This window comes from Calypte anna, chromosome 2 (genome assembly GCF_003957555.1).
Source record: "Calypte anna isolate BGI_N300 chromosome 2, bCalAnn1_v1.p, whole genome shotgun sequence".
In the NCBI taxonomy this organism is placed as follows: domain Eukaryota; kingdom Metazoa; phylum Chordata; class Aves; order Apodiformes; family Trochilidae; genus Calypte; species Calypte anna.
In genome coordinates this window covers 91,119,146-91,135,507 of record NC_044245.1, presented here as the reverse complement: position 1 = coordinate 91,135,507, position 16,362 = coordinate 91,119,146, and the positions used below count along the sequence as shown (strand labels likewise).

The 16,362-nt window shown below is 37.8% G+C and overlaps 1 protein-coding gene across 4 annotated transcripts in view; it reads left to right on the top strand.

The window, feature by feature from the left end:
- CARMIL1 (capping protein regulator and myosin 1 linker 1) overlaps window positions 1-16,362 on the top strand; it is a 194,688-nt gene that overhangs the window by 117,614 nt on the left and 60,712 nt on the right. For all 4 annotated transcript variants that reach the window (XM_030445387.1, XM_030445386.1, XM_030445385.1 and 1 more), the window contains 5 exons: window positions 4,357-4,426; window positions 8,555-8,636; window positions 9,973-10,072; window positions 10,160-10,214; window positions 15,644-15,816. In XM_030445387.1, the coding sequence (XP_030301247.1) occupies window positions 4,357-4,426; window positions 8,555-8,636; window positions 9,973-10,072; window positions 10,160-10,214; window positions 15,644-15,816 (480 nt within the window). The remainder of the gene's footprint in view (window positions 1-4,356; window positions 4,427-8,554; window positions 8,637-9,972; window positions 10,073-10,159; window positions 10,215-15,643; window positions 15,817-16,362) is intronic.

Here is a 16,362-nt window from a genome sequence, read left to right as displayed (position 1 = left end):
GTGGTGTGTACAGTTTTGAACTGTCAGGAACATTCCAAAGAAAAAATCTAGAGGTGTGTTTTTAAAGTGAGGAGAGGTCTACATAGATAGGTCTGATCTAGATAGGTCATTCTTTGATTCTTGCAGAATCCTTGTGTTTGATGGGCTAAATTAAAGAATTAAAGTACTCTGGGCTCTTTCCAGAGTGTCAGTTTGATAGCTAATATGCATTAAAATGTACATAAACCTATCTGTAGTAGACACCTAGATCTGTTCACTGACCATTTTGGGGAACACACCTCCAAAAATCTAATCTGGCCAGAGCTGTAGATATATTTGTGTATGCTTATGTACTTGTGTGGTGGTGATCCTGCCTCCTTAGAGAGAACAGGGAAGGGAAGCAGTCAGTAGCTCAGCAATGAGGTAGCTAAAGAATGGGATCTGATGACAAGATCAGAGATGTGGGATGTAAAGAGTAGTTAGTGAGTATCAGGTGGAAAGCTTTTGGTACAATCTGGGGGAAGCTAAGAGAGAGGAAAGTGACAAGTGCTGCACAGGACAGAGTGGTGTACATTCTTTGGGTATTTTTTCTTTATGCAATTTGACATTGGACAGTACAGTACAATATGATGCTTAAGAAAGATGTACTGGATTGAAATCAGTATTCAGCTGCAGGAGCCTGTAATTTTAGCTGTGATCTTTCACTCAGTCCTGTGTGATGCTCTCGGTTGTTGTCTTGCTTGCTTAGACTTTGCTAAAATTAGGAAAAAATAGTACTGATGTGTTTTGAAACAGAAGGTGATTATTGAGATACACAGTGGTTGATTCTGATTAATTTAGGGCTATTAATTCTGTGGTGGAGGGCAACAGGGAGCAAAGTTTAATGAAGCAAGAAGAATGGAGGATATATTTGACTGATACACAGGACAATCTTAACAGTGCTACAGGAAAAAAAGGATGCTGGGAGGCATTGAATATGTCTGCACAGATTAGGAAAGGTGAGAAGCCTCAGACACTTAAGTTTCATATTTAGCTCTTCTCCATTAAATCCTGAGTATCTCCTGGGATGTGAGGGATTTTGACAGGTGAGTGCTCTACAGAAGTCTGTGCTTGTGGAAGTTTTTATTATATTAATCCCAAATATTTGTGACCCCTGATCTGCCAGCTGTGCAGCAAACAAGATCTTCCTAGTCCTTTTCAGCTGAAGTGATTTTGTATTAGCAAAAACCTACTCTGTTGGTAATGTTTAAGCTAATCTGGCTCAGTTTGACTGAATTGGGTTAGAGGAAGTTACTGTTGACTGCTGTTGGTGGAAGTAAAGTGATTGGTAGTGTAGGATGAGCTGAGAGCAGTAGCCTGTTTAGCCAGTGCATACAGCTGACAAAAGGAGCATCTGCCCAAAATCTAGCTGGACACAGGTGGTCTTAGTGTCCATGCCTCTCTCAGCTGGCTAGCATATTGGCATGGGTTTCTTTTGTTTTACTTTGATAGCATTGTTCAATTCTGCAGAGTAGGCAGGACAGAGCTCTTAACATTTTTTACTGGTTTCCTTGGTGTACTTTTTCTCTGACCTGAGTTTTTCCTTCAGTCTGAGCTGAGTATATTTGGCAAGAGTACAGAGAAGTATGAGCTGCAGTGTACCTTTCTTTCCTTCTTAAAGTATAGAATGACTGATACACTTGAAATGCATCCTGTGGAAGCTAGACTGGTGGTAAAAGGACTGAGGATGTGCTATATCTTGGGGCAGCTCCTTAGGTCTTAACTTTAAGAAATTACAAAACTTCTACAGAACAATCAAGAGCACAGGGTTTGTTAGACAAGAAGATGGAAATATTTTTGGTTTTTTTCCTAGACAGACTTACTTGTCATTGCCAAGATTGGAGTAGCACATGAGGGATGATTTTTGGAAGGAAAAATAAAAACTCCATGGTGTGTGAGAACAGTACTTCTCTGGTGTCTTGGATCAGTGTGTGTCAAAACGCTTTTGACGAAGTGGGCCTTTGTCACAAAGTGACAGAGGAGGAGTTCTTGGTTTGTGTTAATCAGAGGACACAGAGTTGGATATGTGATTCAAGCTCAACCCTGCCTACAGAAAAAAAAAACAGAGATAATGCAGATACCTGACACTCTGACTCCCATATCCCCCTGGTTATTTGATTTGTTTCTTACAAACATCCTTTAGATCAACAGCTGTGGTATGTTTAGTCACATATTCTAACCCATTGAGTTTAAAGATAATGGTTAATCAGTGCACTTGGGGGAGGAGAGGAACTTGCTTGTACAGTGAAGGACCTGCTGATATAGTCAGGCCTTCCAGGGAAGAAAAAGGTTTGCTAATAAAGCTGTACTGGGAGGTTGCCACGTAGTGGTTGGGAAAAGGGTACATAGTTTTAGTATGTAGTTAATATAACTAATGTTCCATCACAGCTAGCTCTTTTTTTTTTTTTTTTTAACTGAGTGAAACAGTTTACACTTTTTTTTGTTGTTGTTGTTGAAGTGTATGTTGGCATTTTTGTTCATTTACAGATCCTGCCAAAAGTTGTATTTTGATCTGTCAGTGCTATAAGACAAGTTTCTGTTATGCTTCTCATGCAAATGCTAGTTACAAGGCCAATTCTTGCAATCTGCATGTACCACAGTTGACAGAACCTTTCTATGTATTGCCATGTGTGAGATTTAAACACAGTTGCTAGGTATAGTTATGTCTGCCTTCAGTGCCTTTGAATCCTAGTGATTTTTTGTGAAAAATAATTGAGAAATCATAGAATTTTCTTAATATGAGTTTATAGGAAACAGGTCTGGAAAAAGTCCAAAGCAACTGTTTTTTTTCTTTCTATGAGGAGCATACAGTTTAAGCAATATTCTCTTTTAATCTCCATTTCTTATGGTTGCACTGTATTTTATAAGTTGCCTCAAAATGTTTAGGAAGTTCTTTGCAAAAATATAATCAGACAGACTAACTTTGAATAAAACCATGTCTGGCAAGGAAACATAGACAAGGATTGTAAAAAAAATTGCAAAAAACTGTTGCAGAGATTTCACTTTTTTTTTTTAAGTCTGCATGTTAATAGCTTAAGAAGTAAATAAGCACAAGATACTTGCCTTTGTTAAATGTGAAGGCCTGCTTAACATTTATACCTGCAGGGCAGATATAAGTAGCTATAAATGAAAAACCTTCCTGGGGTGCACAGATTTTAAATATGACTTTTAGACACTACTTGCATAGCAAGTGTGTAGGCAAATGGCTTAGTGACATGGATTGATTTTTATCTCCATGCATCAGTAGTTAGAATTTTGTTAGCTTGCTTTCGGCTGAAATGAATTTTGAGGAGCAAGTCCTTCTGTTTCTCTGTTCAAAGCAGCATCTATACTAAAGAATCATTTTAGAGAATCACAAAATCTGCCGAGTTGGAAGGAACCCATGAGGATCATCAAGTCCAACTCCTGTCCCTGTGTAGGGCACCTCCAGAATCACCATGTGCCTGAGAGCATCATCCAAATGCTTCTTGAACTCAGGCAGGCTTGGTGCACTTCTCTGGGGAGCTTGTTCCACTGCGCAACCACCTTTGGGGTCAAAAGCCTTTTGCTGCTATTTAACCTAAACCTCCTCTTCTAGATCCCCTTCTTCTTCCCCTTCTTCTAGATACTAGAAGGTCTACACAGATTGTATTTGTTCTTTCTCTAAGAAATGGACTGTTGTACTTTATAAATGTGATTTAACACTAACTTTTATATGTGGAATCAAACTTCTGTGAGCCTTTAAAAGTGGATATCTGCAATCAGAAGTAGTCATTTCTGTGCTTCTCTGCCATTTTGTCTAAAGACAAAGACCATTGTTGTCTGGAAATATAATTTTGAAATCTGTAAATATTTCTTGGGTTGCAGAAGTGGAGAATTGTGTGATACTTGAACATAATCCAGCATTTGATTATTACAGGCAGTGTGCCTGGCTGAAATGGCTGGCTGTACTGCATCTTGCATATATTAACCCCCTCACTTTTTCCTGAATTTTTGGAAAATCAGAGAGTTGGTATGGTTATACAACAGAACACCCCTTTTGTACACAGTTGATGCTCTTTGAAAGCAAATGCTGAAGAAAGTACATCTCTGATGAATGTTATTTAATGTTGATGTAGTATTAACTTTATGGTTCCTTTATTAAAGTCTTACATCCCTGCAGTTTTTGAAGCTGCTGGAGTGTTTTAAGAGTGGCAGGTTTGTTCTGCCATTGCCATTTAAGAAATAACTGCTCAGCTGGTGTGGTTGTGTTTTGAACTGGTTGTTCACATAGGTGTATTAACTTGTGATCGCTTAGATAATGATTTAAAGCTGCCCTTTTTTTTTTTCTTTAATGGTTTTAAAATTGATCTTTTTCAGAGCGCTTTTATTAGGCCTGGCTTGCAATCACAATCTGAAGGAGGTGTCTTTAGATCTCAGTAGCTGTGAGGTAAGGAATATTTATCAGGTTGTGTTTGTAAGATACAGTGATGTGGAAATAGAGTTCCTGTGAAATCCACTGGGCAACATATTCTTCCTCAGTAGTCAAAAACTGTGGGAAAGGTTGAGCTCAGAGAAGCAGTTGTAAGAATCAGCTGCTGTGTGTTACAGCATCATCCCAAGTATTGAGCACAGGGGTTCAAAGCACCTGCAGCATCTGATTGGCAAAACACTCCTTGCAGCATAACCTGTTCTAGAAACTGAGCCAGTGCCCTGCTTGCTGCTTGGCAGCTTCTGCTCCCTGGTGCTGTGATTGCACAGGACCCTACAGCAGGATTTTCCAAGGCACCTAAAGAAAAATGGTTCATAGGAAGCTGTGTGCCCTGAAGACACATCTATGGTTTGATTGTCTTCTTTCAAAATCAGAGATAGACTTCCTTTTCTGCAGGTTTTTTTTTTTAACCTTGGAAGGAATTGTTTTCCTAAACAGTTATTGAATTTAGGCTAATAATTGATAATAATTGATCAAAGTATGCCATTAACTTCAGAGGCCCTGTGAAAATGGCTTTAAATATCTCAAGAATAAATAAACCCAATTGTGGCACCTTGATTTGCTTTACCTTGTTTCTCTCTTGCTTCCCTGTGCTTTGCTGTGCACTTTGTTTCTCAGGACTGTCCATACCACTGCAGGATGATACCTGCATGCCTACAACTTAGGACAAAACATCAGCCAAGACCCTGAGGAGCCAGTGAGGCAAAGTTACACAAAGAAATGTGTGGACTTGAGCCAGAACCAACATGAACCCACTTTTGCTCAGGCCTTCTGTAGCTGAACAGCCACCCTTTTTTAGGCTGGAAAGAAAGCCTCTCACTTGTTAGGCAGAGCTTTCCAAGTCCATCACCTGAATATTAATTATTCAGGAAGTGCCTTTCAAATGCAATGGTTTCCTTTTCAATTTGATGAACATATTGAGGTGTGGGAATCCTTGCTTTAGGTCATGGCCGATTGCTTTTGGAATGTGAACAGATTTACTTATGAAAAAAAAAATTGTGAATGCATTTCATAGTTTGTTTTGATGTTTTATACTTTTTCTAAAATGGTATCACTTTGAAGAGTATATTACATGTAAATTCCAAACAGAAAAGCTTTCAAGTGAAGTATACATGCTTCTAACTTCTGCATAGAGAGATCAGAGAGATGATAATTTTTCTTTCAGAAGGAGGAAGGGAGGAGTAATTAAAGAAATAGAAATTAAGTCCTGTAATCATAACCTTAAAAGAATAAATCAATAAAACACAAACATAAGTAATGAGAGTAAAAGTAACATGTAAATCAGCAAGGGCTGCCACTGATGAAAACATAAGCCTTTCATTAAATAACCCCAGGATGGGATACAGAGGAGCTATTAGCTATATTGAACACCAAAGCTCAAGTGGTCATGGCTGACTCTCATGACAGAACGAAAGGAATTGTGCCCAACTCAGTGTTGCATTCCTGTAGCTTGTCCCTCCAAACTTACAGCACTTCCTTACATCCTTCCCTTAACATTTTTTCATATCACTGAGCTTTATCCATTCTCATGTGCTCTGGAAAGAAGAAGTGATGCATCCACTGGCAGGAGCTGGGAGTACTGTCAGTGGATCCAGCATCTCATGGTGATCTGCAGCCAGATACAGAGCTATGGAAAGTTTGAAGTTTGTGGCCCTTGCTACTCCCAGTTCCTGCAAGCACACACTGTAAAGCTGGTGCCTCAGCTTTGCCCTTCTCTTTCCTATATCTCACAAGGTGTACTCAAATATGGAAGGATAAATATCTTTGTTCCTTCCCTCTTCCACCACTTTTCATTTGCTCCCATAATTTTCTGGTATATTAACTCCAAGCTTAATCATTTTATATTGCTTGTTTGGTTGTTCTTTTTATTATTTTTACTATAAATATTACATTTTTTTTCTACCTGCTCAGCACTGATGTATTTCACTCTTTTCCCTTCTGCTTCCCTTAGCTTGGTCACTGTGTAAGTACCCTCCATGCTTTACCTTAATTGTTAAATCAGTAAGCAGCTTTGTTTGCCCTTCACATATTGGTGCCTCATAGCTCCAAACACGCTTGGCATTTTTAATTGTTGAAGGGTTGTTCATTTTCTGAATAAGGGCTTGTATTTGTAGTCTCAAAAGAATGTCATATAGGAGTTGATGCAAGGGTGGGGTTTTTATTCAGCATCACAATCCATGTTGATGAATAGCCCTTCAATTAATCTCTGCTTTTATGTATATGTAATTTTAATACAGTTGCAATAAATTTTTATCCTAGAAGACAAGTTGTCATCATCGCCCTCAGATTAAATGTCACCCTTTGTTCACATGAAATGTTTGTGTATTAAAGATTTTGAATATAGAGTTATCAGTATAAGATTGAAAACTGCTTCTGATAAGTTGTCCACTTTGACCCCCAAAGTATATATAGCAGAAGCATTTGGCTTCTATTGTGAATATAATTTTAGCATGTAGAACTTTTACCATATCAGCATCCAATCCAAGACTGCATAAGATCTGCTGGTTCCATAGATTCTGAAATAATAGATGTGACACTGTCATATGGTTGTCTCGTGGTGGCCCACACTGAGAGAGCAGCACAAAGAAAAACTGAAAGATTTTGGCATTCATACAGCAACTACTACAGATGCTCTTACAAAAATAAATTCGAGTTAAAATGCCTGAAATACAGACTTCAATCTTACTGTTACTGAGGGGATAGGGTGAAGGATAGGTAGGCTTTGTTTTATGCAGAAGAGGAAGGGTACCTTACGTTCTGCATCACTTCTACATGACTTAGGATTTAGGGGTTGTCTTTGACCACCGCAGTTGTTGAAATCCTCAGGCCAATCTGTTGAGCTGCTTGTTAACCAAACACATAGCTCCAGCTTTCTAAAAAGTGCCAAATCAAGTCTCTATTGAGAAACAGCACTTTTAGGAGGCATTTGTGATTCTTTAATTGTAGCATGGATAAAAGAGATTATACACAGAAGTATCAGCAGGTTGATTCAGGATATTTAGCCAAGTTACTAGACTAAGTAAAGTATTTGTAATGGCTTATGCACAGGAGGAGAAAAGGCTATTTCATGTTCTTGAAGCAAGGAAAACAAAAACAGAAAATGCAAAAATAAAATTTTTGTGGAACATTTTCCCTCTTTTGCTTAAGTCTATTCCTGGGGGATAATCATAAAGTGAAATATACTTTATATAGTTTGTAAAGCTACAAGAAATAAAGAAATGCATCTTTGGCAAAAAAATGTATTTTTTAGTTCAGTAACATTAGTTTTTAAGTGTGTAAGTTTTTTTTAATTTTTAGTCTTATTGTTGATGTTTTCCCCTAGGCCATTTAATTTTTTTCATTAAATTTATTTTATATTATTTTGATATTTCAGATTATTATCATAACAGATACTTTCCAGCTGAGGATTTTGGTTATTTTTCCTTTTTTTCTCTTCAATGCCTATCTAAATTAACAATAAGGTTAAATTATTGGTCTCTCTTGTTTACAGTCTTTTGTGGCCATTTTACAATTGGATTATTTAAACTTTCAGTGACAGGGAAACATAATTTCATCAGGTTTTAATTGTTTTTTGGGTTTGTTTTTTTTTTATTTGCTGCTCCTTTTTTATCTGAGCATGCTTGCATTGTACTAAAAGCAGGAAGAATATGTTTACTCTAAGCCTTGACTGTAGTGGAATTCAAGGGTTGTATACTTGTAGACTGGGCTACATATATTTTTTCTCTCACTGGATGCTGGAAATGTCCTGACCTTTTCATGTACAGAACCTTCACCAAAGTCCTGCAGTCACTACCTGGCAGAAGTGCTGAAGGCTCCATTTTGTCTGCACATTTAAATATTTCCCTGGTTAAGCTGCTGAGCAGTAGTTTTAAGGGAGAGGAGAGGCTCTTTTCTCATTTATATGCAAATACTGAGTGCAAAGGATGAGAATAGTAGGAATGTGTGCATAAGCTGTCATGTTGATGTCTGTAACTTGCTTTTGCTGCTGGTAGTGCCTTCTGTATTCACAAAGCACCTACCACTATTTTTCTGTGTGATCCTGAAACCATAACTAGCTTGCAAAAATGGATGATGTTTTGTTTTTAGTTAAGATCGGGAGGTGCTCAAGTCTTGGAAGGATGCATAGCAGAAATACACAATATCACCAGCCTAGATATTTCAGACAATGGTAAGTATAAAGAACAGGAATAGAGTGTCATGGAAGTCCAGAGTCTGAGAAACTTCTGATTCTTTCAGCTCATGTTGTAATCAAGGATGTTCTCTCTTGATGTATGATTATTGTCTACATGTTACAGAAGTGTCTCAGACCAAGAATTCTTATTGCTATAAAATGTATAGCAAATGTTTAGAGTAACTGTACCCTTGGAAGTTTATGTTGTCTGAGATAAATGTAATGTGCAGCAGAATAAATTGTTGGCAGCAAGCATCATATTAGATCTGGAGGAGAATGGGTTTGAGTACAAGAGGATGAGAAGCTAAGCAAGACATAAAGTGTAGTGAAAGAAGAAAGGGAAAGGCCAGATACAGAAAGAAGTTCAGGTCATGATACTGAAGAAGCAAGAGAGAAAAATTTGGACCAGTCAACCAACTTCAGGTCACAGAAGGCCTGCTTGAGTCTTTGGAAAAGTCTTGGACTATTCCTGCTTTGGAGGCGCTGTGCATCCGAGCTGGGAACAGCAGCTGGCTGCTTACCTTGCAAACTCAGGTTGTAGAATGGAAGAACTCAACTGTTGTGTTTGCCCCTTTGACAGCCAAATGTGGAAGTATTTGTGAAAGACATTCTCAGTACAGTTGAATGCCTGAGAAAGGTGGAAAAGATTGGGAAGTGGAAAGCTTTGGGAGATATTGGATCAGGCTCCAATAGATTGATTGTTATAAATACTTGACATGTAAATTGACCTGCAAATCTGCACCCAAAGTCATCATAATCTAACTAGTAAATTCTTCAAATACACTACATTTCAGGAATACAAAACTACAGCAAGTTATTTTTCTTACTTAGGAGTAGAATAAAATTTGTCTTGTTTTTCAGGTAATTTTATTTTCTATCCCATTATGTTTCTGCAACTGAAGGCTTTGAGACCTTGTTGGTACACAGTTCTACTAAGTCTAAATTGACTAGCCTAGGAGGTCTCAATTCTCAAAGGAAATTTAAACTCTTCCTTACAATGTGAGGCAATCTGCCTGAGAAACCCTTTGGTGGTTGTGCTCCATATAAGGGACTAGGTTTCTCTTCTGTGTTTTTGAGAGGTGCTTTCAATAGCTGATTAGGATGGAGATTTAAAGGGCTCATTTTAGAGAAAGAATTCATTCTTGTAGAAAACCAGGGCCAAGAAAGAGATGAAGGCTTTTTAGAAACAAAAAGAGTGAAAATTTGTCTAGAGCTCATAGAAAGCAGTACACTGGTATAGTTATTTGAATTACTATAGCATTAATAATTGGACCCTTTCAGAGTCTTTTGTGAAGATGTGTTTTAATTCTTAATCTAATCTGATTCTTTACAGGCCTAGAATCTGACCTCTCAACCCTTGTAGTCTGGCTTAGTAAAAACCGATCGATAAGACACTTGGCATTAGGCAAAAACTTTAACAACATGAAATCCAAGTAAGGCTTTTCTTTCTTATAAATTACAAGAGAATGGATGAAGAGAACCTGCTGATTTCATCATCTTCCTAACTTTTATTCCCTCAGAAATCTCACTCCAGTACTTGATAATTTAGTTCAGATGATTCAAGACGAGGATTCAGTGAGTATCTTTTTGCCTTCTATCATTGTGTGTATTTATACTCTCAATGCCTATTTCTGATGACGTTCTTCACTGTAAATTTGCTGCATTAAAAAAGGGTTATTATTTTAGAATAATATAAAAATATAAACCATTATTCTTTCAAATAGTGATTTGGATTACGTGTACCATGTAGGTCAGCGTTTCTTACGATATTTTTAGGATCTGTGTTTGTTGAAAAATATTCATTCTAAATAGTTGGATGTGCTTAACCTAGATGCTTTAGGTCTAAGATATACAGCCCTGTTGGCACAAGTTTTCAAAATTATTGTCTTGATAGGTGATTATCAAGATTGATAGGGCAGTGTTCTCTGGGTGGGGATACTCCTTTAATAACAGATTTTTTTTTTTTAATGTTTTAAATTATTAGAATGCACTATTTCATGACAGCTGTTCCTGAGAGTTAGCCTCTTTTTTTCGCTTGACAAAATGTAAAGTCACTATAGTGATCTCCTCAAAATTTCTCCTTTGAAAGATGTGAAACTGTTCACTATGCTGCTCTCTACTTCCATTACATTAATAAAGCCCTTTCAGAGTGCCTTGCTGTGATCCATGCCCACTTTCTTCAGTGCCAGCCTCTCTCCTGATTTTGAAAGACTTTTGTGATTGAGTTTGTGTTCTTCCCTTACTAGTTCTGGCTATAAGGGAATCTTAAGATGGTTTGTTACTCTTGTGTTTGTCAATCTATATTCATCTATTCTTAGTCATTTCTTTCTCCTTCACTCCCCATAGAAGTAACAAACAAGTTCTGCTTTCCTCATTCTCCAGAAATAGCTGACTGTAGACTTCAGCTGTCTCAGCACCTGCTGTTCCTGTTGTCCTTATTGTCTCACCTCCAAGTTTACAGTTTCCACACCAAAATGTCTTCTTATTTCCTCCTCCTATCTGTGTCTGCACCCTGCAATTCAGTGGAGCAGTTTTAAACAAGATCTCTGTCTCTCTCAATAGAAGGTCATTAGATCTATATTCTGTGTTCATCTTTTCTCACTACTTAATTGTATTTGAAGTGATTTGTCAAACTAGCTCTCTGTCCTTCCTTTGTCCCCTTAATGGAGATAAGTGGTAGTATTATGTTTCTTGATTCTTTGCCTACCTTCTCACTTGGTTCTCTGAAACATGGGATGTTGGTGTGACACAGTGAGGTGCTGCATGTGGATACCAGAGCTGAGTCTACTTGAGCTAAAACCTGTAAAGAAAGCAGTGAGTCCTTGTTTGCACAAGTCAGAGGGAGGATGGTGCTTAAGAACTGCAGTGGTAGATCTCTGTATTACTACCTGTACCAAACCAGCCTCTTCATTTTGCTGTGTCTGACCACCTACCTCCTTCTACACTGTCTCTAAAGGAAATGGTGCAGGGCTGTCTTCCCCTAATCTCTTTGTCCTGTTGATGCCATAGTGGGGGGTGGTATAATTTAATCTGGTAGCACCTGCTTTTTGTCTTTGACCATTTGTCTGTCATGCCCTGTATTTCATGCTTTATCTTTCACAGCTATCCTGAAGACTGTTATGTCAAACCACATGAATCACAAGTAAATGTGATTTAGTATTCTTTTTAATTTCCTTCATCTTGTTGCTCTGTTTCAGGTCAAATTTTCTTCCCACTCAGGCATATCCTACAACATCTCTTCAGTGCACTCCCAACGTCTTTCAGTATCCAAACCATCTTCTCAAACACACTGCTGTGCTTTATCCTCTATTTATTTGACTATCCTGTTCAGTATTATTTGTTCACAAGAATAAACATTGCAACTTTCATCTTACTGTCTCTGTCAGTGTTAGAACCTTCTGTCTATCTTATCTGGTTTCTATTTTTGAAGCTTCCAGGACAGAGAAAATGCAGTTGCTAAATTCTAGATGTATAATTTTCACAGCTCAACCTGCCTTGGCATCATCAGCTTCAATTCTTGTTCTCCTTTTCTTTCCAGCCCATAGGCAGTGACAGCCACTGGCCCACTTTCTGCCTTTGCCACAATCCAGTGGTCAGATGTGCTCCAGTTTCACCTTGTCTTTCCTGAGCTAACCTACTGAACACACTGTGCAGTCTCATCCTGTTTCCAGTCTTACAATGTAACAACCCACCAAGTAGCTACATTATTTAGATACTTGAAATAACTGTTTTTTCTTTGTCATGCATTAATCTTTGGGACAAAGCATGTGATCCTGTTGGTGGGAGCCTATCTCTTCTCTCACCTGTTTTTTTCTCTTGTTAATCCTCTTCAGTGAAGGAATCTTGTTTGTTTCTGTTTCATCAAATGTTACAATCAATCTGAAGCATCTCCTAGCAGCTCAAGGCTTGAGGACATAGACTCTGTAGTAGCACCATGGGAAAAAACATTTTTTGCTGATAGCTGAATGGTCTTTACACTGAGATAGTACAATGCTTAGATAATTATTTTAAGTTTCTGGTTATGTTGGTTTGCTTTTGAATCCTAAGTAGGGTGGTCTTTGTGCTGTCATGACTATGTATTTACTGCCACAGGACATAAAAAAGGATGAGATTGGAGAGACCAGGGTATGATGTTGCCCAGAGCCTCTTGCTTCATCTGTATTGCCAGCAGGCTCGTACAGTTTGGGAACCAGGCATGGAAACCTGAAGCAAGAAGCCTTAATCTAAAATAGTAATCTCCCAAAAGCTTCCTCCTATATTTATACACACTTTAAATAGATTTGTTGCTGTGTAGTCATGAGTAAAATTATTTACACAAGCCATAGCTTGGTTTCATGGCTGTAAAAAATCCTACTAGATGCAAATGTAATTCTACACAATTTAAAAGCAGTGTTTGTAACACAAACAGTAAAATTTCCCAGGTGTTTAATATAGACAAGAATGTAATATTTAGATTTTGCAGTCCTGTGCAGGATATAACAATGTTTATGGTATTACAGAAAGCTGCAAACTTACTATGCTGTTTCTTCTCATCTTACAAAAATAGATGTTACACTGCAGGTATAGAATAGCACTACTGAGAGAGGTTGTCAGTCCTGCAGAGAATTGCTACAGTGCTGAGTGGTTTTAGTTCTTAATTCAGCATTAGTTGCAGAACTGGACTTTTGAGGTCTTTTACAGCATTTTTGTTTGTAGGAGAAGAGATTTAAATTGATTTAATTCTTAAATATTTTGCAACAGGAGTATGACAAAATCAATTAATTCAACGAAACCATTTATAATTCTGGTTTTTAATTCCTCTTCCTTAATAAGATTGCATTAAGACTACTTTGCTGTGTTGACAAAGTATCTTGTTTTCTGCAGCAGGGACACTGAAGTGTTTGTATGACTTGTTCTCTTGATACCCAGCTATAACTATCAAGTTGTTAGAAGTAAATGTATTATAGAGTTTGTAGAGTATTGCCCCTGGTTGTGGTGGTGGGTTTTGTTATTTGATGTATGCTTGAGTTTTTTTTAATACAATGGTCAGATAATTTAATGTGTCTTTCACTGCCTGTATGTTTAATCCATCAGTTACATTCTGATTGTTGTTTTTGTTTGTTGCTCACTGAGTAAATGATAAGGGTAGCTGTGCAAGAAAACTAGTAGTGCATCCCCTTCAAAGGCACTGCTAGCATAGACATTCTCTAATGTGCTAGATACCTATTACCTATAAGGTAGGAATGATGTATAGATGTCAATCCTTGCAGAACACAAGCATTTTGAGTCATGTACTGTTTTGTCAGAATATTGGAATGGAATAGGTGACAAATCCTTTCCTGGGAGAATATCTGAGGTTTAAAAAAATTGGTGTGCAGGAAGGAGTACTTCCAGCTAAGGTATTTAATTGACTCCTTCTGAAGTAACACATGAGAAACAGAAGACACTTCAGTTTCACAAGTTTCCTGGCAATTTCAGTCCAAGTGCTACACAATACTGCTTCGCTGTGAGTCTGTCACAGGAGGTCTTCTCAAAGTTGTGCCAAGAGCTCTAAATGCCATTCTAATGCAATGCTAATATTCTTTAGAGTACATAATGTAATATAAACGGGGAAACACAGACAGATTAAGGGCATTAGCATAGCAATTTAATAACTTCCATTTAAAATAAAACCAGCATGTGGCTTGTGTTACTGTTAGACTTTTTAATTATAAACCTGCTGTGCCTCCAAATTTTTATGCATTTCCTGATTTATAAGTGCATTTCCTGTTGTTGCAAGCTTTTTGGTTATCACCAGCCTCCAGGCACCACTGGATTTACAGAGTCCCAATGTATAGCAGCTACTGTGTAAGCATCTTGGACCTTGGAAGGTGTGCACAGTTCAGTTGGTTTATTTATATTAATCTAAGCTTTAGGCATCTAACGTAGGTGCCATGCTTCATGAATACAAGTTGTTGATTTTTCCATACTGCCAATTTGGATCTTAGGCTTAGGATCTTAGGCTCCTAAAATTCATCCTCCAATACATTCCTAAGTAGGTGTAGAGTGACAAGGCACTCTTCTGAATGAACTCACACTTAAGCAAGAGGAGTGTTCTGGGGAGTTACTGGACATCAGCAAAGACAAATTACAATTTTAGCATCTGTCATAACATTGCAAGGTGTGATGGCAATGGATAGGCTGTAGTTCTTGAGCTCCGGCCACTGAGTGTTGGAACACTGAGAATGGAAGGAATACAGGCATTTTTAAAAGAGATTTTCTTAAGATTTAAGAGTGTGACTTGCATAAGACAAAGTAATTTCAGCTTAACATAGCATATATATAAAAGAAGTTATGTGAAGATAATTGCAAATGCAGGTGTCAGAACACCACCGTGAATAATACCCATTTGGTTACTCATAATAATGAGTTTGCGAGGTACTCTTTTTACTGTTTTTAATTTCAGACCTGCTACTTTTCTTTTTCCTCTCAAATGTCCATGCCCTTAGTTGAAGGAACAGAGACCCCAAATCACTCCCAAAGTTGAAGTAAGAAGAATAAAACAGTTAAAAGGAATTGTTTTAGTTTTTTTTTCACAACGTAAAAGATTTAAATTTTTCCTTGGATAAAGCCTGCAGCCTGTGGGAGTGGAGGCAAATACCAGATGTTTTTATTTCTCAGTGACAGGGAAGCATGCTGGTTGTCTTGTGGAGCTGGTTGTTGCTATCTTGCCTCTTTTCAGGTTCCTGCTGTATCTGTACTTAATAGGACACTGGAAACTGGAGACAGTGTCACTTAAAAAAAAAAAAGTAAATTTCAAGGTGTTGCAACTTAATTTGCGTGTGTATGTGTTTGACACCTGTGCTGTAAGTTGCTGATTCCCAATTTATCAAGCATTATAGGGTATGCAGCAAAACCAGAAGTACCTCTTTTTATCTTACTCTTCTCTCCAAGAATTTGGGAAACTTGAAAATTCTTTTGGTTAATGTTTAAGGAGTGAGTGCATTATGAATCACTCTTACCAATGCCTTTTCTGTGCTCCACAGCCTCTGCAGTCACTGTCCCTTGCAGATTCCAAGCTGAAGACAGAGGTCACCATCATTATTAATGCCTTGGGCAGCAATACTTCTCTTACAAAAGTGGATATTAGCGGAAATGCCATGGGAGATATGGGAGCAAAGATGCTGGCAAAAGCCCTACAGATAAATACCAAGCTCAGGTAAGGGAAATGGATTTGCAGTAAAAGATAAAATGGCTTAATAATACTTAGCAAAACAAAGCAAAAAACCAACCAACCAAAAATTCCATGAGAATCACATTGTCTCTGCAAAACCATTTCCAATAAATTACATTTTCTAATTTTAAACAGAAAGATTTTTGTTGAAACAAGGGAGCTTTAAATGTCTTAAAAGTAGAAAAAAAAAGTTAACTTGTTATAGACCTTTGGATGTCATCCAATCCAATGTCTTCAAAATTAGGCCATAATCTTACCACCAGTTTTAAAGGTGTATGAAGTTGCTCTGGGCCATGTCTTGGTTTTGAAGATTTCCAAGTACAGGAATCCCATGTCTCTGGGAACCCTTTCCCACTGCTTAGCCACGCTCTTCTGTTCTGCTCACTTGTTTCTAGTGGAGGCCTTTCCAGCAGAGAAAATTCTGGTACTTAGGTGGGAAACTAAAGTAAATTACTCCTTGTCTTCTAGAGAATGAGTTTGTAGGAGAACTAAGAGCATGTGGAAGTCAGAATGGCTGACAACATGTTCCTA